A 24,510-nucleotide genomic window follows, 5' to 3' on the forward strand; every position below is an offset into this window, starting at 1 on the left:
GTGGAAACATACATTATTGCTGAATTTCTATGGTGCTATGTAGAGCGCCCTCACCTGGCGTTCTGTGTTTACTACAGCACACTGGTAATTACACATTTCTACTGGAAGACCATAATGCTTGATTTAGTTTTTTGGGGTGAGTGACCATTGTGTAGCCTTGTAGAGGAGCCTGGTGTCCCTGGTTCAGATTGCTTTATTCAGCATAATCTTTTCTCAAGAACTGGCAACTGGTCCAAAATTCAAGGAACCAATTTAAACTAAAAACATGGAAGAGTTTCCCCCTAAATATCTGCTATGACTTGATGTGGGATGCTGATACAGGATGTGAAAAAGATCAGTTGCTTTACAATCTAAAGGCCTTTTAGTCCCCATATGAAGGTTTTAAACACTGTCTCAGTTCTTGTATGATACTGAAAACCACCTGTAAGAAGGGCTGAGAGCCAGTTGCAGAAGATAACATTTATTTCAGTGTGATCATCACATTCGGTCAAATTACCTGCATTTCCAAAGCCATTCATTCATTTACTGGGTCTAGGTCTATCTTCAGTATGTTCCATGTTACATTGTAATGAGACTACTGAAGATTAATGACAAAATGCAAATGTCACTTTATTGAGGTAGGCATAAGTGCCAGTCTCCACAACAATTGGTCAAAGTTAAAATGATCCTTGGTTTTAGTTGTCAAAAGACTTAAGCAATAAGGAAACAGAAATCAACAAATTATTGGGTAGCAATGTTGTAAGGTTTTATACAACATAGTCTGAGTTACTGCAAATGACCCCAGCGTCCTCATTGTGGGCACAGTTATGCACACCCACGCCTGAATGCTTGCAGTCTAAAAGACTCGCTTCACTGCCCTCGCACTGCACGTCATCCAGAAGAATCCGCAGATCCTTCCCTTCACCGAATTCAGAGTGCTTGGCGGCCTTCACGGTGTACCGGAAGCCCAGCTGCCGACACACCACCGCCGCGCTCTTCGTGTTCCACAAGTCGTCACACACCGTCCCCCACTCCCCGTCAGCAAAGATCTCCACCCTCCCGTGATCTGCACGCTCCGCCCTGTCTCCCGCCAGCCTCACTGCACCGTTCTGGGGCGAAGCCATGAGTTTGGGAGGCCTATCAGTCCTGTGTTTGCCCTTCCTCCCACGGCCTCTCCGTCCTGACTGCCTGGGCGGTTTGATCGTGGTCGTGGGGGTCGTGGTTGTGTGGAACTCGGTATTTTCCAGGAGGTCCATGATGTCTTGGAGCCAGTCTGGGTTGACCGTCATGTCTGTGTCTGTTTGGTACGGTCCTACAGGGAGTTCGTCTCTGTGCTGAACCTTGGACTTCTTGTTGTGAACGTGAATTAAAGCTGTATCGTTGAGAGAGCCAAAAATCTATGTTAGTGACTCGGTTTGGGTATTACGTTCTTACGTTCAAACGCTTCATACATCACCATGTAAAATCTATGATCTCAATATTCCCAGTGTCACTGATATTCAGGAGCAAATGGATTAAATACAGTACAATCACAGAAGACAGACTGTGAGATATTATGACATAGCCAGCTCACTCACTTCCCTTCGGCTTTAACTGGATGAGCTTGCTTTTCACTCTGACAGGAAGGGGGTCATAGTGACATTGTCCTGGTGCTGCCCGTCTGAAAAAGCAAGAATGAAAACATCATCTCAGTGTTGGAATAAGAAGGGCATACGTTTGTGGAAGTGTCGTTTTTTTTCTATTTTAAGATAATTTTCGAATATGGAGCTCGCTGTATGAGTCACCTTTTGCTCCCCTTTAACAAACATAGCTGAGGTGGAGAATAATTAGAATCAGCTTGATGGATGAGAAACAAATATCTTGACATAGTTGCATACAGCTGAAGCCAACATCTCGAGACTGAGACAGACCGAGAGGGGAATGAAGAGGGAGAGGAACAGAAGACAGGGGCAGCCAGCCAAGACCTGCCTGGACTGATGTCAGGGAACAAGAGATGTAAATGACAGGGCTTTCGCACTGCTGCCAACATTCTCTTTTCACCAGAGAGAGAGAGAGAGAGAGAGAGAGAGAGAGAGAGAGAGAGGGAGAGTGAGAGAGTGAGTGAGAGAGAGTGAGAGGGAAGGAGACCTCCATGAATGGGAAAACAGATCCCGACTGCATTCATCAGCAGTAACATTGTGGGAAAACTGCCCTAACCCTAACCCTGCTGTCAACTGCTACAATATATATATATCAGATAACACAATCCATAAACAGAATTGGTGGCTCACCTTGAGGGATCCACTAGTTTGTAAACAACCCCAGAGGGAGATGTGGCGCTGGGGTTCTCAGTGGACATGAAGTAAAGCTCCCCTGATCACAAGGACAATATATGCTAGATCAACCAGTAAACTTTCTACATTCATCAAAAAGAAAACAAGACCAATCGATCAATGCCGTGTAGGCTAATGCCAAATTGTCTTGTTTGTGAGTGTGCGTTTCTGTACATATGTGTGTGCATGCGTACGTGCACAAGCCTGTGAGTGTGATGTTCCTACCAGCCTCGTCCTCAGCAAAGGAGATAATATACTGGTGGTAATTGTCAATGAGTCCAGGAAAGGCGCAGGTCAGGCCTACTCCCATGCATATCTCCTGGTAGTCCCACTTCCCTGTGTTTGTGTTCTCCTGCAGGCTCATCATGCGCCTAACAAAGACACAGACACATGGCATTTTACACATTAAGGCTATGTTAACTATTATATGACTACATATAAATACCGTTACATGGTATTTACAACAGAACTGCTTTGTAGTTACACTTTATAAAAATGTTGTGGTACAAGTTATGCCATTCGAGAAATATGCCTATCTCTGTATTATGTTGCTTGTATCAATAATAAACTGTCATTATGCTGTTTGCTAAAGCTTGTTTAGCCTGCATAGCCATAAGTTAGTTCTTTGTAAGATGTGACTAGGAAAGGTCTGTGACACTAGATTGTAGGTCACAATGTTACCAAAGTGGATAATGCCATGCAACTTTGAACAAGGAAAATAGGAGGAACGTCAAGGACCTCTATCTAAAGACTAAACAAAAGCTATCTAGCACCATGAATGTGGCGTCTTCATGTGTCTTCATGTCTTCTGTGCTTGCGAAGCTACGTTGATTGTCACCCCCCTCCCATATTGAGATACTATTTAACTGCCCTTCATTCCTGTATTCTTTGTCCAGTCTTTGTCTTGAACTTGTATTTGGCAACTTACTTCATTGACTTGGTACTTTCACAGCAACAGGGTACAATAATAGACTTCTTCACTACCACAACTTATTTCCTCTATCAGATTAAAAATACATGATATGTCAGGAGAATCAGTCTATAAAAACATAGCAAAGGGTTTACACTAAATGAAAATGAAGTAGGGTGTCACCTTACCCACTCATAAAGTCTCCAAAGATGTACATGCCATTCAGGTTGGGGTATTCACAACCTCGGTAGACATAGCCTCCAGTCACTGACTTGCCCATCTTGTGTGAGTATGCATAAATAGGTAGAACATCATCTGGAATTAATTTGAGAGGGATTCTCAATTGTGGGACAAGGAAATACTTTCATACAGTATGGTATTAATTGCCTATTAATGAGCCCTAACATCGATGATGGTACCAGTTAGTGTTTGACATCTGTTCTGATCATCTGATCTAATACTGGTGTTCCTTCTCTGTTCTCTCTACATACTGCGAGAAACAGTAACATGGAGTATTTGTTCCTCTATTCCAAACACTCAAAGACCAAACACATTGTCAAGATTGTTTCCCCCCTTTATACAATGAAGCAGAGCACTAGATAACCGTATGCACTGAGACACAACCTCTATGAAGCAGGAAGCCAAGTCACAACAGAACCGCCTGTCTGACCGGGGGCTGGCTCCAGGATTGCCCACCTAGGGAGCTGTTGCTGCACAGCTTCATGTCATAACAGGAGAAGCCCTCCTTGGCCCTCCAGCCGTAGTTCCGACCCTTCTCGATGATGTCGATCTCCTCGTACTTGTTCTGGCCCACGTCGCCGCAGAAAATCCGCCCCTTGCCGTCCTTGGTCAGAGGGTCCCCGCGGTCCACGGAGCAGCGCCACATGTTCCTCACCCCGTAGGCATACACCTCGGGGCGCGCCCCGCGCTCCCGCGCAAATGGGTTGTCAGGCGGGATCTTGTACAAAGGTCCCCTGTCGTTGTCATCCACGTCGATACGGAGGACTTTGCCTAACAGAGCTGACCTAAAGCAGACAACAGAGGGTGGGTTAGTGCTTATGTCCCTGTTAGTAGGTAACTTTTAGTTACTAAATAAATAACAGCTTACTTAATCAGTGACAGATCTTTCCCGAGATATGATGTTACTTTCTGTTACTACAATTGCAGTTACAATACAAATGCATTGTATTATTATGACTCAATATCAGACAGTCAAAACCAACATAAATCTATGTGCTCTGTGACAAGATAATAATACTACTTGTTTTGGGCATTCCCGTATGTTCCAAAGGGATCTCCTGCCATGCCCCCATCCCCAGTGAAGATGTACAGGTAGCCGTCGTCTGCAAACAGCAGCTGTCCTCCGTTGTGGTTGGACGCAGGCTCATCGATCTCAAGGATAATCCTAGGAAGGAATTATAGATGGCCGTAGAAGGCAGCAAGAGTTAGCCAAAATGTAAACATTTCATGTGTTTGTGGTGTGTGTGTGCGCGTGCTTTTGCGTGTATGTTTGCATGTGTTTGTGTATATGTGCCTTCACAGGCCCAGCATTCCACCTCTCAGATCCATGATCCACTACGTTCATGTCTCCTGCAGATATCCGAAACTCGCTGATCCGGATCCTCTCATCGAAGCCGATCTCCACAGAGTAATACACGTACAGCTTCCCATTGTACTTGTAGTTGGGGTGAAAGGTCAACCCAAGAAACCCTCTCTCATCCCCTTCCCACGGCGAGGTCAACACTGCCTTGGTGATGTTCAGGAATGGCTTCTCCAGTTTGGACCGGTCCGGCAGATAAGTCCACACCAAGCCCACCTGCTCGGCCACAAAAAAACGGTGTGTTCCGTCGTTCGCGTGCACCATGGCTAAAGGGTTTCGTAGCCCGTTGGCTACCTCTTCCAAACACAGCTGCAGGCAGCCTGCTGAGTCTGACCGGACCCTGCCTAGATTCTGGGTCAAATGCTCGTTGCTGAGCAGGTGTGGGTAGCAGTAATCTGGGTCCATCAGCTCCAGATACTGACAGAAGCGGGTCTGGTCTGTTTGTAACTCCACCAGATGCGGGTCATCTGAGAGCAAGGGGACTGTAGTTCTGCATCTCTGCCAGAACTGAGAGCAGTAGCCGGGGCAGAGACCGGGGATGGTTCTGATTGGTGTGCTTGGGTCCTCTGCATCGAAAAGGTGAGCTGCAAATGGAGAGCATTCCTGTTGAGGTAGAATGAAAAGGGGAGTAAGGGCGAAGAAGAAAGGAGGGAGTTGCAGAAGAGAGAACGAGGGGTCAAGGGGAAGGAAGGAAGAAAGTAACAGGAAAAGTGAGTGAGGGACCACCTCTTTCATAGCTGGCTGCCTCTTGAAGACATTGACTTGGTGGTTTTGTGCACGTAGACTATGCTACATCTGGCCAGAATTACCACCATTTGCGTGTTTAACCTTAATCTTAAATTTCACATCGTAACGCATAGACCTACACATTCCTCAACGATTTACAGTATAATGGTTTAATAGCATCCATAGCCTGAGCTTAATACGTTATAGTGCCTCGCATTCTTAATTATTTTAGACAAATAACGTATTCTAAACACGTAATGTGAACCGTATTGAACGCTGGCTATTTGAACATGCTGGTACTTGTAGGTTAACACAACCCATGCTAAACCGACCTTTACCCAATTGGCTGTCATTCATGCTTACCTGGCAGAGAAGGTCCTGAACGTATCCTGCGCATTTGGAATATCCATCATAGTCAAATCTGTCCATAATTTTATAGAATCTGTCCATCAACTCCTGGTCTTTCGCATAGTCACAACAGCCGAAGTACTTGTACATGGAGCAAAACTGGAGCTCTTGTTGGGGTCGAAATGGGGGTTTGAAATCCAAACACTGAGGGTGTAAAATCACAGGTGCGACGCATAATCCAAACAAAAATAATCGAATGCAAGGCGAAAGCCATACACGACCGCGAACATCACAATAATGGCACATGTTGACGTTATTTGGGATACAATGCACCACGGCATATGCAATGCACCATTACATAGAACAGAAGTTATGCAAACCTTTAAAAAAACACACTCCCGTCTCGACTGTCCTCTGAAGCACTGTGAACTTTGTACACACTTTAATTGTCAACTTTGGTCTGGGTTCGTTTACTTTGCTATTCAGCAGGACAACAATTCACTGACGTCGTTCCTCTCAATAACCAACCGGTAGGCTATGTCCTTAGTTCTTCGTCCTTACCATTTTGAGAATCGAATTGGTTGTCAGTACAGACGTTGCCTACATCATCTCGTTGCTCATTTCTCTCAAAGACACACAGATAATAAATATGGGTTATAGTAGCAGTCTGGGTTATATTCCACATGTCTAGACCACAAGAACAAAAAACCTATAGGCCTATAATGAATGTAGAAATAGGTAACCTTGTATAACCTTCGTAGTGGAATAGAGAATGCATCAGACACATTTGTAGTCTATTTCAGACACATTTAGGAATACTGGGAGAGTTGTCGTTTAATACAATTTCTTGCAGAATAAAGTAAAATGCCACCATGGTTTTGCGGAGAAGCCTGGACAATTTCACATTTAATTAAATTTGAATGTATAGCCCATAAACAATTCAAAGTGTGATAATCTCGATGCATTTAAAGTAAAACATGCTACTAAAAAACTAGCGTAGCCTGGTTTTGCACATTCCGTAACATGCAGGAAATGCTTTCAATATGAGTTGTTGCATTTGGCCTCTAGATGGCAACGTTTGCCTGCCACATTGGACATGCTTCTTATTTCCTAATCCTTGTCACACTACTTGAATATCATGCATTCACCAACATGAATTCGAAACATGATAATATTTATAATATCCCCGTTTAAATTCATAACACCTTAATGCTGTTGTCTACAATGACATTTTGGCACGTATTTACTTTACCCTGTGTGAGAAGGCAAAAGCAACTCATAATGCATAAACTAGTCTCATTATGATCATTGTAGGTTATAAACAAAGGGGGCAGGCTATATTGACCAATCTTGCAAAATAATTGTTATCTTTTAGCCTACATTTTGGCAGACTGTTAAATATGCACCAAAAGAGATGCCATGGGTTATGTAGGATATAGCCTACTCAACGTCTTTCTTGTGTGAGAAATGATTCCCTGCCGGTTTGAATGTTGCCTGGGATGTGAGCGCAAGCGCTGACATCACGGGCTCGCGCTGCGTCTCTACCTCCTATTGAGGATCAGGGCTTTGACTGGTCGTGGAGGGAGATCCGTCCTCCGTCACTCGGTGAGTCCAGGGTCCGAGGGTTGTGCTCAGTGTTTCACTGGTGTGTAAAGCGTGTTCGCCGTATCTACTAACAAAACTTTTAAAAGTGAAGTAGGCCTACGTAAAACCTGAACGAAAACAAATCTCGGATTTTCTTTTCATTTTTGTCTCCAGTTTTATACCGGTTATTAGGCTACAGTAACTGGAGGTCAGCTGCGTTCCTGTCGATTTGGGTCACCTGCTCGGCTCGCTGTAGCATCTTCCACGGTGCTGAATTTAGATACGTTTTTCATCTTGGTATTAAGATTGAATTGACAATGGATTCGGTTTTTCTATCAACTTCAATGTCGTGCCTCGGTTAGACGATTTAAATACAGAGGCTACTCCAACAACCGGTGGGATAACGAAATATGGCCAAAAATTGTTCTGAGGGACCGCGGGATGATTTGAGCAAGCTCTCTGACGAGGAGCCCTCAAGGTTGAGCAAGGATGAGCTTGTTAGAAGGCTGCGGAAAGCGGATAACGAGAAAATGAATTTAATGGTGGAACACGGGAACATGATGAAAGACGTGAACCGGAGACTACAGGTCCACCTCCACGAGATTCGGAGCCTTAAAGAGGTCAATCAGAAACTGCAGGACGACAACCACGAGCTCCGGGAACTGTGCTGCTTCTTGGACGATGACCGACAGAAAGGAAAGAAGCTTTCCCGGGAGTGGCAGCGCTTTGGCCGCTACACTGCAAGCGTCATGTGGAAAGATGTTGGGGTGTATCAGCAAAAGCTCAAGGAGCTTGAAATCAACCAGGATTCGGTTATTAGAGAAAACACGGAGCTAAAGGAAATAATTATTATGCTGGACGAGGAGAGAAACGGGGCCGGCTCAAGGAGCTCCATAGACAGCCAGTCCAGCCTGACCAACCTAAACGGGGGTTCGGCCACTGTGCGCGACGTTGGGGATGGGAGTAGCACGTCGAGCGCCGGGAGCGCTGGTAGCCCTGACCACCACCACAACCACATACATAAACCCGCCGAGAGCAAGATAGCAGCCATTCGAAGGTCGATGGACGACCTTTCAGGCACTCATCTCCACAGAAGCATCCCCAATGGACTGAACGGTGAGTTTTGTGGAACTGGCAGTGATGAGTTCATGATACTGGAAGGTCTCTGTTGAATTGGAACAGAGCATGTGTAAGAATAAAACAAGATGTTATCAGAGGCCAGGCTTTATTCGGAATTTCAGTCAATCTACAGTAGGCTTGCAACATCCATTACTTGGGTTAACAGATGTCAGTCAGCCCTATATCTTCCATCAAAGGCTTTTTAGTGACATCACCAGAATTAATCATGGCTCGATTGCAAAGCTAGATTAAGACAAGTCCTGGTTATGATCTTTTGACCTCTGACAGATCCAGGGGTCAGATAAGGACATCTCCCAGCCTACTTTAAAAAATAACCTGAAAGCCTTTATTCACTTAATTGAGAAAGATGAGGGAGATTTGGGGTAAATGCATGTATGCAGCCATGTATAACATATCAATCACATTTGAGATTCAATTGAACCTCCAAATACTTGACATCTAATATTAGACCAAAGAGCCATTGCCTTTTCCAACCAACCTCGTCCTTAATATGTATCATAGCCTATTGTCTCCAGGACTTACCAAAATGTTGAGAAACACATTCCTAATGAAATTGTGGACATTCAAAGCTGGATGAAGTTTACAAAAGTTTCAGTTTAGGTAGAAAATGGTACACTCTGTAAACCCAGCTCATCTTATCTTTATGACCATCATCAAAGAGAGGATATGACAGTGTGCATTACATGGACCTTGGATTCAACACGAGCGAGAGGAACCTTCTTCTTAGGATGGTGTCCTACTCTTTACTGTAAAGTTGAGCTTGTGTCATTTGAATAACGTGAATACTTTCAAGTTTACTTGCCCCTCATAAATAAGTACAGGTCTTATATTTACTGTAGTTATATATTCCATTGTTGACTTTTGGAAAGTGAGGTAATCTATAGTCAGATATAATGGGTTGAGTAGTACACATACACACAAACCATGCCTCAAAGGTAAAGAGGTAGGAGTGCGTGCTCGCCAGGCATGAGGGACTGTTTGTTCTGCGGTGTGTTGAGAAACCATTAAGAACATGGTGTGAAATGTTGGCACAGAGCAGCACTCCTCGTCTGGGTAGCTGGACACACAGGCGCTAAGGCTGAAGCTGCGTGTGTGCATGTGTAGACACTCTCATCCACTTTTAGGTGTTGGATAGGTACCTGGAAATACACTGTGTGGTCTCCTGAGGGCTCTTTCTTGTTATATATCACATGGTTCGATGCGGCTGCAGCATTCTCTTAGATCTATGCATCACATCGCAGCTAACACCCCTTTCTATCGTCACACTTGGAGTTGCGAAACAACTTATCTGCTCGGCTGATATGTCCGGTCCTTAAGGACGGGATGGTGTTTGCTTACACGGTGGCAGTATAAGATGGCAACTGTCGCCTGGCCTTGCCTGACCAGATGGCCTAGCTCTAATGACCTCAGCTTGTTGCTGGTGAAGTCAGTCCTAATGAGGATTTAGCACCCTCGCAGTGCCAGCGGGATGCTAAGTAGTGTCAGCAAGTCACCTCAATCACAACGCAGAATGAGGTAACCTAGACAGGAGTGTGGTTCTCTGTCGGACATGCTGTAAGACATCAACAAGCTACAGTTGTTCATTGTTTGGCCCGATCTTTCGTGCGGTTGTATTTTTGATTCCAGATCTGTAATCGGGGCGATAGTGTTTGGACGTTGTATAGACAGAACTTGTGCAGTTGTTTTAGGAAAGTTCAAGTCAAACTTGATAGGATAACAGTGACATGCCTGTAGTGCTTGTTCACAGGACAGAACTTCCAGACTCAGCATGGTTTTGTGGTCTGCTTAAATGAGAGTCAGTCAGCCAGTTTACTACCTTCTTAGGAAAGTCTTTTATTCCCATAAATCACTTACTATTCCCCCTTTCTCCACAAAACGACCAGGGCCCTTCTCCCTCAGACAAGGTCTCAAAAACTGATAAAGCTAGTTGAGTAACACCATAGAAGGAAAGCTGCATGAAACACTGTCAGTTACAGTATATCCATTTTCTAAACAGTGCAGGACAATCCTGTGACGGTGGTCTATAATGTGTGCCTCTTTTGTCCGTACAGCTGAGGCCAATCAATGTGTGAAATGTGCAATGTCAGATAGCTGACTGGTTGGTGGTCCCGGGTACAAAGCACATTGTTTAGACCTTCCACAGCCTGTGATTGGGGGTTAATACACTGCAGGGCAAACAGTATTGATTGTGCATTTTTGTGTGCATACTAATTTGGCCCACTTTTTGTAGCAATTTTGTGCTTCAATGTTTTGTCCGAGAGTTCAAATGTGTTTTGTTATGGTTTTATAGGTAGCTAAAGGTCTACTTTACCTGCCATGTTCCACTTTTGTTTCATCATTGTTTTTTTTTTGCCAGTTACTCATTATTATTATAATGCTTTTCCAACCCTTTTTCAAGAGGATCTGTGTTTTTAAGGGTTAATCTCACACACACTTTGTGAGAAGAATTGACAGACTTAAATGCTCAATATTCTACTCCATCTTCGTCTTAATCACACTCTTTTATTAACACCGGTGTTTCATAATTTTCCTCAGAGATTCAAAGGACACGGTGGGAGAGGCCTGTCACAGAGTTAAGAGTTATGGCCTGTTTATTGGTTACCTCTGCTCTCAGGTTTATTAAATCAACCAATCGTACTGGTGGAATGAGGTGCCACTGTGTGGCTGACACTCTTACCCAGGGTTTAAATTTACTATGCAGGGGGTAAACAGTATATGCAAAGTGTTTGTCAGGGGTGCACTTTACCCCTTCTTATTTACGTGCAAGAGCCCACTTGTTGAGATTGATGCAATTGTAAATTTCCTGGATTAATTTCAGCACCCCAGAAGGAGAGGTTGGGTCTTCTGTCACTGTTCTCCATGTGTGATATACTGTACACCCTGTTCTATTCTAAAAGATGGCTTCCGTGTGCGAGAAAAAGAGAGAATAGAGAGAGGAAGAAAGAGAGAGCAGATAGAGTGGATCATGTGACTGAGTAAAACATATAAAGTTTTCCTGGGGTGTTACACTTTATATTTTATCTTTAGGATTGTTTTACTTTTTCTTTAGGAGTCTATTTTTTTGTAAAGAGATCCAGTGAATGTATTTTTTTTAATTTTTTATTAAATTGTTTAGTCAGAAAGGGGTGTTAGCAAGCAACTAGTAACTATATTTTTCCTCCTTCCTGGAGCACCTCACACCACTTCTAAGCAATTAGATAGTTTACTCTGCAGTGATAGCTCGTATCTTGTTTAAAGAGAAGGGGGATTGAGGGGGATTGTTGACTTTGGCAACCGGCCAGGCAGTGGTCATAATGATGAGGCTGTATAATGTTGTATTAAATCTCATGTAATACATTTGCTTTGAGTAATATGTCTGCAGAATTAACACATATATCAACTTTTATGCATTATTAAGCAGTTTAAATAATTTGTGACCATATAAATGAGTCATGGAATAAATTGCAACCTGAATTTTTATCCTGCAAAATAGAGTAAATTGACCAAATGACCAGCTGCAAAGTATTTGTAAAATGTGTTCTTTGCTTCCTTAGCCTTTCACATTTAGATGTGTTAGCCTAGCAAGGCTAGCTTTCCTCTTGGTGGAAGGCTGATGACAGTGTTCTTCATGGGTTTTGGAGTTGGCCTTCTCTGGAACCCTTTTGTTCCCTGTGTGTTTCTCCAGTCCTTGTGTCCTGCTTCCCAGCTGCCCCCCAACCCCCCTCCCCAAACGTTTTATCAATGGAGTCTCTCTATCCTTCACTCACTCATTTACTCTCCCCCCTTGCTTGCTTCCTTTCTTTCTCCACTATCACGCTCAACACTCTCCCCTTTTTATCTCGCACACTCTCTCTGACAGTACACGGTATCTCTCAACCTCTATTTCACTCTCTTTTTCCCATACTTGTTCTAACTTCATCCCCCATCCCCCATGCACTTTCTCCCCTCTCCTCCATCCGTTTTGGTTCCCACAGTGTGATTCCTGCGGAGAGTGAGTGAGGGGGAATGAGAGCGCACCGGAGGACAAAAGGTCTGAAAGGGGCTTGGCTTTGACAGACTGTATGTATAGCTACGTGTATGGCTTTGTGTGTGTGTGTGTGTGTGTGCAAGGGTGTGGTAGTCCCCTTTCAGTATACCCATGATACACCCACAACACATGCCACTAACCACCCTAAACCCTAATCAACCCTGTTGATTCAGAATGAAGTGGGACAGTCATGCTTGGGCTCAGGAACCTGCGCTGGTCTCCTAATTGGATCTTTGCATGTTGTTGTTTGCATGTTGGATCTCCTCTGGCTTTCTGAGTCAGGTTACTACTCTGCATCCCGGGGGCAGGGGACAGCATGAGGCTAGCCAGCGGAGAATCCTCAGAGGCTAAACTGAGGCCATTCACAACAAACTGCTAACAGTATCAACAGAGAAGCCATGCAGAATGATGCTGTCAAATAGATACATCGCCTATTTCCACATTTAATAGCAAGCCCATGATCTGAATGACATTATATTATGTTTTATTCATTTAGCTTTTATCAAAGCAACATGCAATATTGTGGTGCATATTGTACTGTAGAAAGTATAGTAGAAGATCAAGGATCAGAAGTGCACAGTTCTGTAATTACCATATAATTATGATATACTATAGAATAAACCAAAACATGTTAATGTAATTGCATTTCTATTGTTAAAACTTTGGAGTCTGTGGCTGAAAACCAATTGGATATTGTGTCTTGTGTCACACACATGCTCTAGGCCTGAGATAACAGTTACTTGTGTCAGATGGTGCAGAGTTTGAATTTGAATCCACCGGTATGTTCATGTTTGCATAGCTGACATTCCCTGAATCCCTGAACTCAGTCTGTCTGTCCTGGTATGTGACAGTTTGAAGTACCACACCTGAGTGCTCGCCGCCTAAAATTTCAAAATTTCAAATCTTGTCACATCCTTTGCACACAACACTGGTTTACAGTTGTCAGAAGTGTGTCTGAACTTAAATATATATATTTTTAAACAGTTAATGAATAAGGCTATGGATGTTCCGTTGACATTTTTTAACTATACAAATTCTTTACACTCTAATTCTTCTTCTTTTTCTTGCTTAAATTAGATCAAAATCAGATGAAATGGAATGAAAGGATATGTTGAACTTTCAATATAGACCAGCTATTCAAACATCACGAGTGGAAAGTATGACTTGATTTTACCCATATTACATGATGCCTGTTCTAGTGTTCCAGTGTTCTCTGGTGAAACATGACACCATATGGCTCTGGCAAGTTTCAAATAAACACAATCATGGGATTTATATGAAACATGTGTAAACTAGCACCTAGGCCTACTTATAACTCACATTTACACTGAGACTAGAGGATACAAACCCCATATTTCAGCCAAAACATGTTGAGTAAGATCATCTCTCCAGCTTGAACATAGTGAGGCTGATTAAACCAGGGTATTTTATATATCTTTTTCCCTAACTCTATGGCATAAGGTGAGGTTCTCTTTTACCGAACATATGTTGGGAGGAGATTAAGGAGGCTCTCTTTGGATACTCCCACACACACTAACACACACACCCTTCCCAGTTCTGATGTATAACTGGGTAGGGCTTATCTCTGACACAGGTTGTATCCTTTCATGAACAAAAGTACCAGTAAATTAAACGTGTGTGTGTGTGTGCGCGCACACATGCACTGTGAGTATTCACAACTGTATTTCCATTTGTTGGTTTGCTTTACTGACATTCAAACTTTAAAATAAAATAGGCTATGCAGTGATACTGTCTATTCTTTGTGTTTAATTGAGTTATTAGATATGTAGGTGGTTTGTTACCGTGAGACCCACTTAGAATACCCAAACCACTTAGCTTCATAAATCAGTTAAAATCCACAGTGCTTAACCATGATGAGAAAGCCAATACGTACTCAGACAAAGTCATAACATTAAAATCTGTCACTCTACCTACCCATCCCAATGCCAAAATTGCTTCACCAGCTGCGACCTTCCTTTGATGCATGTTTGTTTCTGACTGCCTGCCTGCCTGCCTGTCTGTCTGTCTGTTTTTGTGAGTCTGTCTGTGTGTTTATGACAGGGACTGGTGCTTTCCTCCTGTAGGGTGTGTCCCATTGTTTTACGACAGTCATATTTCCCAAATGTCATTCCACAAGGAACTAGAATCTAAAGACTCTAAGTAAAGCCAGACTTTACTCCACAAAAAATAAACATCATGGGCCATATTCCCATTACTAAGCAGGAAAATAGCTTTGCGTCCTTCCTGAAGTGACCCTGGCCCCCCCGACGGCCAGCTAGGGACCAGGATAACCCTCCAACTCTGATCGGGGTCATTCAGGTTCTGTTTCAACAGAGAGATTAGGTTTCGGAATTCTCTTCCCACAGAGTCAGATTGCCATTTTAGGGGCCATTCTGTCAGGTCTATGGGGTCTCCAGAGGCTCCCAGCAGGTAGCTCGGTACAAAAGGACTGGTTTCCTGCCTGTCCAGCTAATGATCCTATTTTTATAAAGTGCCCAGCATGAGGGTCAGACACAGAAACAGCATCTCTTCCCGCACACCAACAGTACGACAAAAATGTGTCCATCAAATGTTCCATTGCTTTCTATGCGCAATACATGCAAAGCTCAGTTAAGCCCCAGTATCGAAAATTCCGCCAATTGTGCATTCCGGGCTGTGTTTCGATTCCTCCAAGGATCCCATGAGATCAGGGGTGTCATAGAGCTGCACATTCATCTTCGGGGGGGGGACTATCTATCTGGTGTGACGGCCTAATCTCCACGCCTCAATGAGAAAGTGGAACAAACCGAATATTTATGCGCCCACAACTTGCCCGGTCAGACAAACAGGTCAAACCCAGTCCCTGTATCGGAGGGGGGGAACCACAGACATGAAGGCATTCATCTGTCAAACATAAATAGGACATTGTGGACCAACTCAAAAAACAGATGTTTTCTTATTTGTTCAAATAACTTAACAAGATATTTTAACATTGTAGATTCTCTATAGGTGTTCTGTGCTTGCAGACATTTGTGTGTCACAGATGCTGTATGTGATGCTGAATGTAGCTGGGAATTAAATCCGACATTGGCTACTGATAGGATCAATGCTGGAGATGGGATCCCATAGGAAAGTAAAGAAATGAACCTGTCATTTCACTGAACAGTCAGTTTCACATTAAGAATAAATGATATGTTTAAGTACACCGGTTGGAGAGCAGGAATTGTTATGTCATTCTGCTGACTCTGAGGTTCTGTCTCCTCTTCCTCCCTGCTGCTTGCTGTTGACTCATGAATAGGATACTAATCTCTCTCAGTTGTTTTCACTCCCTCTAAAACAGTTTTGCTGATGTTGTCTCCCAAAGGGGCCTGTAATTAGCCTGGACCATGACTAGCTCTCGGACTAGCCACTAAGAGTTCTCTAGGGAACAGAGAAGTGAAAACACAGACGCAAGGGAGCTCATAAGAGTTTTCTTCAAGGACAAATTACATATGTCAATTATTTCCTTCTCTCCGATCATAAGATGGTTTTCTGGTTGTCCAATCCAATCAGAGGCCATTTAAGTCTCTAAAAGATCTCAAAGGGGCTTCAATGGGCTTTGCACATAGCTGCAGACAAAGCCACTAATTGGTTAACATCCAGGATACCGACTATGTTTGTTGAGGGAGAACTTTGGCTTCCCGTCTCAGTGAATGACGGGATGAATAGATTCAGGTCTCCCTTCAGATTCTTCTCCTCTCCTTACGTGAACAGAGTGCCTCTTGGCCTTATCTGTGTTTTCTTGATAGTTTGTATAGTGTTTATGGGAACCGGAGGAAGAGAGACAGAGCTCCATTATATGTTTGGGGCATTGTTTGTGTTTATATGTGTGTGTGTGTGTGTTTCATTGTGTGCAAGAGTAAGTGTCTTTATCAGTGCTACTGCTTGTATGTAAGTGCTCAACCTGTCTGGACAGATTTACTGCATGCATGGGAGAGAGAGCTTGGTGTTGTTATGATAATTACGCAGCATGGGAAGACCATGTTGTGTGTGAGACAATGAAAGCCTGGTGAAGTAAAGGTTTGATCGTATGAGAGGTATAAAGAGGCAGGCTGTAGTGTTTCTGCGCAATTATTTAATGTGTCTTTTATAGTGTGTCTGTGTCTGGAGTTTTAGTCTATATGCATGTGTGTGTGTGTGTGTGTGTGTGTGTGTGTGCAGTACTGTATGCTACTCTTTTTAAACCCTAATCCATTCTCTAGTTAACGTGGATGATCATCATTCCGCTGGCCACTTCATAGCTCCACCAAACGTTGGGCTGGTAATTAAATCTGTCTATGGAGGCCCTTAGAAACACACACACCCACTTGGACAGCTGGACATCTGGTCAGGGCCAACGGGGAGTCTCTGGTTGCAGATTATTGAGGTATTTTCGCTTGAGTTAGCATCTTCCAGACACTTACAAAGATGAGACACTAAGATGAGGAAATTTAGCATACACCACTTGAAGCTTAAACACTGACAGGTTGTATGGTCAGCAATTTAGATTATTTTATCGTCTGGGTAGCGGCCAGATAAACGACATAGTAGCAGAACATAGAATACCTCATAGCTTTCAGCGACATGAACACTACAGATGTAGCCAATCCAATATACATTATCTGACAGAATGTACCCTTAGTTTTCAATGTTAACGTAGGCCAGAGGGTCAAATCCGATAGTTTTTCATGGTGGGAAATATTCATTTACCAAATTACATTTGACAAATTGCTCCATCGTGGATCTATTTATTTTTTGTCAGAAGATATCATATTTATTTAATTACATCAATATCAGCACTCATAATATTTCTAGAGCTGTCAATCTGAGTTATATTGCACATTGGCACATTTTCATCTTCACCACAGTGGGGGATAGAGCCATAAGTGTATTGTAAAAGATTGATATCATTTGAAAGCCAATGACAAAAAATGACTGCAGTAGGCAGATTACTTTCCCAGACTCTAGGGAGCTATCTGACTTCAGGCTAATTTGGCAACAGTTACTGTTGCAACGCTAGCTTTGAACGATGGTTTCTGTGTATCACACTTACCTTACACAAAGTTTGTAAAATTATAGATTAGTTAGAAGGATTTGAACTTCAAAAAGTCATTTATTGCATATGGATATAAGCTTCACCTAATTTATCTTAATTTTATTCTATCTCAGTTTAGCGTTAGCTCAGAAAGCAGTGTGTTGGCAGTGGTGAAGTAGGACTCCCATAAGGATTCCCTCTGCTGTGTATATTCAAAAAAGGTGCCTGGTCAGGATCTCCCACATTCCAGGACAAACAAAAGGGGAAGTGCAGCTGACTGGGAATCAGTGTTGGACACGCCCAGGAAATAGTAACAATATGACAACCCTGTCGCACTTCGACAGTAACAGTGTATTCCCAAGTGTCAGAGCCTGAACATGTTTTTGCATGAAACAGCTGTAACGTTAATCATGGCAGAAACATCGTCGATTCAGAAAAGTAATCTGATGTGTTTTTTTTGCCAGTTTCATTTTCGCTGCTTAGACTGAATTAAATATCCAGTCATGCAGTTTTCGATGGTACTTGCTGTTACAGTTTCCAGCTCTCTTTCCATTTCCCCTTTTCTCCCTGCATTTCATGACTCGTCCTAAATATAAGTCCTTCACCTTTGACCACTTCCTCTTTCTTTTCATCCATCCCATCATTCAACCACCTCTCTCTTTTCTAACAACTCCCAAACTGTCTTTCCCCACTCCCTCTCTTTCCCCTCTCCTCACTCCCTGCCCATGTGGAGCGAATGACCTCATTGGAGAGAAAAAGGGGGTCAAAGGGGAGTGGGGACCAGGGATTGGCTGGGCTCTCGTGGCCAGGAGGAGGTGGCGTGGAATGCCATAGCAACAGCCGATTATGAAGCGGTTGATTGATCCTAAAAGACAGTACAGGGAAAGAGGGGGAAGAAGAGAAGAGAGAGGCTGGGGTCGACAGAGATTGAGGGGTCAAATAAGGAGTTGGTGACTGAGTTGAATTTTAATAAGGAGTACATAGTGATGAGAGGAAGACCAGGCTGTAGCTGATGAGTACAAGATGAGGCAGCAGCAGGTTAGATACAAACTCAATGACCTAGCATCACAAAGGTTACAGAGACACACAGCCCATTGGATAGGACACTGTGACATACACTCACACATGCTCCATCTCTTCTGCTCTTGTCTGTCGCTCTCTCTCTCTCTCTCTCTCTCTCTCTCTCTCTCTCTCTCTCTCTCTCTCTCTCTCTCTCTCTCTCTCTCTCTCTCTCTCTCTCTCTCTCTCTCTCTCACCACACACGCTTGTCTGCACACACATACACAAACACACATTCATAATGTATGACTAGACAGGCCTAGACACTAGTTACATGGAAGAGCAGACCTGCATTAGAAACATGTTGTGTAACCAGGCTGAGTCATCTCAAAAAGATTATGTCTGACAAACACAATTCAATAGGTTTTAAAATAATTGTTATCTTTCGTTTAGAATGGGTCTTTCATCGCCACTTCCAAACTATCAACTAACTGGAATACTATACGGTGCATATGTCAGATGGCTAATTGGAGAAACGTCCTTGAAAATGTGTCTGACGATGGGGCTGAAGGAGCCTTCTAGTTCCTTGAACAGTTGTTCTGGGGAGTACAAGTTTTGGGGACTTACCGGGGAAACGCAGTTTATGGGGTGTTCAGTAGGAGAAAATTCAGGCTGTCTGAAATCTTAATCTTGACCTTTATTGTGTGCTTGTGTAGTGACACATATTTCATGGGTCAATACTTTGATGCTGGGTCAACAACAAGAGCAGGGCGGTACAGGAAAAGGGGTTTGTTATTCCATTATCTCAAACATAGAGCAAACTAACTACATTACTAAGCCCCTTTGGCTCCTGTGTCATATTCCAGGGGGGGGGGGGGGGGGGGGGGGGCAGAGTTGGGGGGGCAGAGTTGGGCATGTTGGCTTCTTGTTTTAAATCTATTAATCCCTCAGGCACTATCTGTTAGGGTCTCTCTCTCTCTCTCTTTCTTTCTCAGTTATCATAGTCAAACTATCACCAACATTGAAATAAGTACGAGTCTCTGATTCTGCTCATCTCCAGAAGTCATCAACTCTTATCCAACCTCAGACAGAAACCAGCAGGGTGTATGTGTGTGGTGTGAGTGGTGGGTGGGGTGGGGTTGGGTGGGGGGTGGAGGGGGTTGTTAAAGAGGGTGAGGGGGTCAAGCTGTACCCCTGCCACTGTCTGGTGCTCGGACTGGAGGGGGGTCATAGCGAGTGTGTGTGTGTGTCTGCCCTGGCCATCTGTCCGACAGTATTGTTTTGCAGACAATGGTGGAGCGGGCTCTTCAAAGGCCTACCACGGTGAATGGGAGAATGGGTGCATCGCGTCAGCCCCTCAAACGAGATCTCAGCCATGGGCTAACTAGACCGGGACTGAACACTCACACACATACACACACTTGTTTCTGCTGTACAGTGTTTCCCCTAGGTTTACAGCTTTGGGGGGCGCGGGGGGGGGGGGGGGGAGGAGCATGAAGATGCTCCTGGGAACAAGTATTTATGTACAATAAAACATCTGACAACCATAAACAAGATGGAGTCTCACTGCATTAGTTTTTGTCGCCATTGGGCACTGCACTAGTAGCCTAGGCTAAGTCTAAATGTTTCCCCAATTGTGGCATTCTCGTCAAGCTATTTTCATGTTCCAGACATGGGCTTTCTGACAAACACACGCAAATAGTTTATTTCTACTACTCCCAACTCTCATGCGTTCTCTTTTACATATTTCTTGTTCCTACTCCTAACACAACTCTTTCCCCTGCTCCTGTTCTCTCCCAGTAAGGAACTAATTTTACTTGGCTGCATTTATCTCCACTCAGGAACTATTTGAGCTCAACAGGCTAACCTTTGAGGCTCACCTCTCTTGCCTGGCTAGTCACAGATAAGACAAGGGAACCAGCAGGGTTGGCTACATAGTTAGGCCAGGTCAAATGTCAGGCCTGTCAGAATAGCCGGGGACTGCACCAGTCTAATGCATTTAGGGTTATGGCAGCCAGCTGTGAAACTTTTATAGATGTAGAGTGTTGTCAAGGAAATGAGTATGGGGTTGTAAGTGTCTCAACAGATAAGAGTTAATAGGTTAGAGTGACAGGGTCACATAAGGGTGTATTTTCTGTGCTTATCTGGAAAAGCTGCTTACATGTTTGAATTGAATGTGACCCTCACAACTTATCAAAAGTTCCCCGACTTCAAATGTTATGCCACTATCCCAAAATAGTGTCCTCATTAACGGATGAAAATATCCCTGTGTTCCACTCTCAGGGCTTCATTTTAATTGAGATAATCTGGAAATGCAATCTGGAGGCCAAATGATTATCAGATTTGTGAGCACAGCTGAGAGGTCTGTTTGAAGTATGTCCAGGACATAGCAGGGGCAGGAGAAGACTATAATGACCAACCATTCCAAAACACTTCCATGGCCAAAACAGGATATTTTTTTCCACTGATTGTTGACAATTTCTAGTTTCCAGTTGCTGTTTATTCAATGTTTATTGATTTTTTTTCACACTGTGCTCAATAATATAAAAGAGGTGCAACTAACTTTAAAGTTGGTTATAAGTTACAGCAAACTGAATGCATGTTTTCTGGGGGAGGCGGGAAGGGGGTAGTGAAAAGCTGTCTCAAAATAATTCTAGTCCTATTTAAAGAAACACAAAACAGAGAAACAATAAAATGATCCAATGCATCATACCACTCGTATGTATCTATTGTGTACAGGTCATTCATATTCAGATGTTAGAACCTCCTTTTCTAGTGTGTATTACGTCACTCATTGTCATTCCAGTGCATCCACTTTTTCCCACGTCTACTGTTACTGTTCTTCTCTTTCTCTGTGTCTGTGTCTGTGTCTGTCTCTCTCTCTCTCTCTCTCTCTCTCTCTCTCTCTCTCACACACACACTCTCTCTATCTCACACACACTCTCTCTCTCACACACACACTCTCTATCACACACACGCACACACACACAGATACCCTCTTTTTGGAATCAGCAAAAGGGCACACCTACTTTTGCACTTTTGCAGACACCTGGAAGCCAACACACATATTATGCACATCTTCATGACTCCCTGAGAGAGAGATTGGAGCCTGCTGTGCTCTCAGGGTCAGATTCTATTGAATATGGCAAGACAGTCATCCTGAAAACTGAAATTGTAGATGTCAATGTAGCTGGAGAACATGAGCCAGGGCTGACGATGAGGACAGTCTGAGGCTTTAACAGATGCCGTATGATAGAAATGGGTCAGAATCTCACTCACCTGTAATTCCAACATTGAAAGGCAAACTGAAATATTCAGTGAAAAGTGCTTTATAAAATGTTTGACATTTGGCGAAAAGTTTTCCGTCTAAGACTAATAATTCAGTTTTCAGTGTGAAATGTTAGCTTTTGCTACAATGCTAGATGGATGAATTTTCATAAATGCTACGTTACATTGCTTTTCCAGCCACAAGCTTACCATGCAATTTTGCATTAGCATTATGGTAATCATCTTCTCTGATAGAAGTGAAATTGCAGCACATTTCTTTCTGACGTGGAAATGTTTTCTTTTCCAAGTAATTTTAGGTCAGCTTTAGTGTAATTGAGCAATCGGTTAGAATTTGCATGCAAACCTTACACTTGCCAGTTGCCACAGAGATTAAATCATTTTACAATGGCTTAACATTCTTTTCAACGCTACTTTTCCATCTGAAAGAGTCTTTGAGTGTGCACTGGTCTGGGGTCTGATGTGTGCCATTAGATCTCATCTTCAAGCATATTGTAGGCCTAGAGTCAAGGTTCTGTCAGATATATTTCCTCCTTTTCTTCCCTGCTTCCCCTGTTTGTGTGTCTGAGAAGGTGTGCTAGGTGTAGTTCATTTAAGCCTGTGGCTGTGTAAACACATGCACATTCACTCACAAACTCATCGGCACACATACGCACTTATTCTCTAGTTCACGGCTTGTCATTTTTTCACACATACACTCCTTAAAACCATACGTTCACCCTGAATCAGTCTACAGGACAGAAGAACCTAAAGTGTCATACAGCCGTGAAGAGAAGCTGAATTCAAGAGAACAGACAGACCCTCAAGTCAAACAGTCAGAGCTTGTTGCTAGGAGACCTCCTTATCAATGGTTTGGTATGCAGTCTATCTCCCTCACCACGTCTCTCCTGGTCCCACTCTGAGCTGCCTTCCATTGCTTGTCTTATTCATGTGTTTATTTTTGAATCAAGCCAAGTCCTCCATGTGTCAGCCCGGCACGCCAGCCACCCAGCAGACTCTGTTTGTCTAGCTTTGTTGAATGACGGGGAAGAACGCCTAGAATGTAGCCCGGTCACTCACGTTGGATTATATATCGCATGGATTATATACGCTCGCATGGATTACGTGTGATGGTATTTCAGGAAGAAGTAGAGCTGGTTTTAACAGCGCCAACGGCCATGGAAAAGGACGTTTGCAGCTTTAAACCACCTGGTGCTACAGTATGTTGCTCAAAATGGCAACACAACTTGTGGTTAGGCTGTACAACTAGGCGCCACCTTCATGACCCTTCACTCTTACCACTACTCACGCTCTCTCTCACACAGACACACACACACACACATATACACACACAGGAATTGTAGGGAGGAGTCGTCAGTGGAGGTAGTGGAGAATGTAATCAAATCCAAGCAGGGGGCACAAAGGTACTTCCCCCCTTCCATGGTACATGGCCCTTCCTTCTCATATAGCCCTCCTCAGAGTGCTGCGGTCTGTGGGCTGAGGGGGAGGGTTCTGTACCTGTACTGAAGCCCGGAGCTGGCCTTGAACTTTGAACAGATACAAGTGTTTGTTCAGCTGGCTGGGCGTGCAAGATTTAAGAATTGAACTTTTTTATGATACACAATACAATACAGTCCAGAGTCTGGTAGTGTGTTGCCTATGGGCCACATTCCTTCACTGTAACATTTTGTTTGCCTTCATTGTTCTTTTTCTAGCATCAAACAAATACCACAATTGTGCTTTTTATCATGATTAAACAGCATTTTGTCAACTGCTCAGAATAGTGATTGTAAAGTGTTTAATAGTTTCAGTGAGGTTGGGCAACACTGTAGATGCTGTGCTAACCTACTATTCTCTGAAGTGATTACATCCCATGTATATCGCCAGGGGTATTGAGTGAGACTGCAGAGGGACTTTCTCTGCGAGATACTGTGTCAATGATGTACAAGCCTTGGGGGGCTTGAATGGGATCACATTTAAACTGCACCGTTCTGTGTCAATGCACGGGGGAAATCCTGGATGCGATTCTATTCTTTTTCTGGTGCGCCTGCAGTATGGCTGCACTGACAAGAGCTCCGCTATTACCTCAAGGGTCATCAGGCTTCTGAAAGAACATTGATATGGACATGGATACACTGTCGACACTCACACTAGTCACTTTACACACTGTCACTTCAGCTACTGGTTGCACTTTCAGCTACTGGTTGCACAATCAGCAATATTGCACAAATTGCACCCTACTTGTCTCTAGGTTAGTATAGGTTATAAGGTTAGTATAGGATACTATGTGTATTCTAGGTTAAGTGTACTCCATTGTTTATTATTTTGTATATTTAGGAGGTTTATTACATTATATGTTAGCTTATCATTGGTGTAACCTATGTTCTGAGTACTTATATGTTTATGCCAGGTTGCTTTGCGTTGTCTTGTCCAAATAATTTCAGTGCCCAGTCTGACCCTGTGTTGTTCTGTGCATCTGACAATAAAAGACTTGAATTATTCTCACGGCATTGTGGAGATTAGGCTAAAACACATGGATTTGGTTTCTGTGTGTGTCTGTGTGTGTGTCCAGAGAGAGGGGGAGAGAGAGAGAATAGGCTTACTGAATAA

At 43.4% G+C, this 24,510-nt stretch overlaps 2 protein-coding genes across 2 annotated transcripts in view; one reads left to right on the forward strand and one right to left on the reverse strand.

The window, feature by feature from the left end:
• Positions 1-175: 175 nt before the first annotated feature.
• hhipl1 (HHIP-like 1) lies at positions 176-6,500 on the reverse strand. Its single transcript, XM_062469738.1, has 9 exons — positions 5,891-6,500; positions 4,758-5,404; positions 4,463-4,606; positions 3,898-4,226; positions 3,390-3,516; positions 2,517-2,662; positions 2,250-2,331; positions 1,557-1,639; positions 176-1,351 (listed from the first exon to the last, which is right to left on the reverse strand). Exons 1-9 carry the CDS (start codon positions 6,179-6,181, stop codon positions 747-749), a joined length of 2,454 nt encoding a protein of 817 aa, XP_062325722.1. The 5' UTR covers positions 6,182-6,500; the 3' UTR covers positions 176-746.
• Positions 6,501-7,443: 943 nt separating this feature from the next.
• Positions 7,444-24,510, forward strand: part of ccdc85ca (coiled-coil domain containing 85C, a) — a 33,809-nt gene continuing 16,742 nt past the window's right edge. Inside the window, exon 1 of the mRNA XM_062469760.1 lies at positions 7,444-8,575. Within this exon, the coding sequence (XP_062325744.1) occupies positions 7,870-8,575 (706 nt within the window). The 5' untranslated portion in view covers positions 7,444-7,869. The remainder of the gene's footprint in view (positions 8,576-24,510) is intronic.

This window comes from Osmerus eperlanus, chromosome 9 (genome assembly GCF_963692335.1).
Source record: "Osmerus eperlanus chromosome 9, fOsmEpe2.1, whole genome shotgun sequence".
NCBI lineage: Eukaryota > Metazoa > Chordata > Actinopteri > Osmeriformes > Osmeridae > Osmerus > Osmerus eperlanus.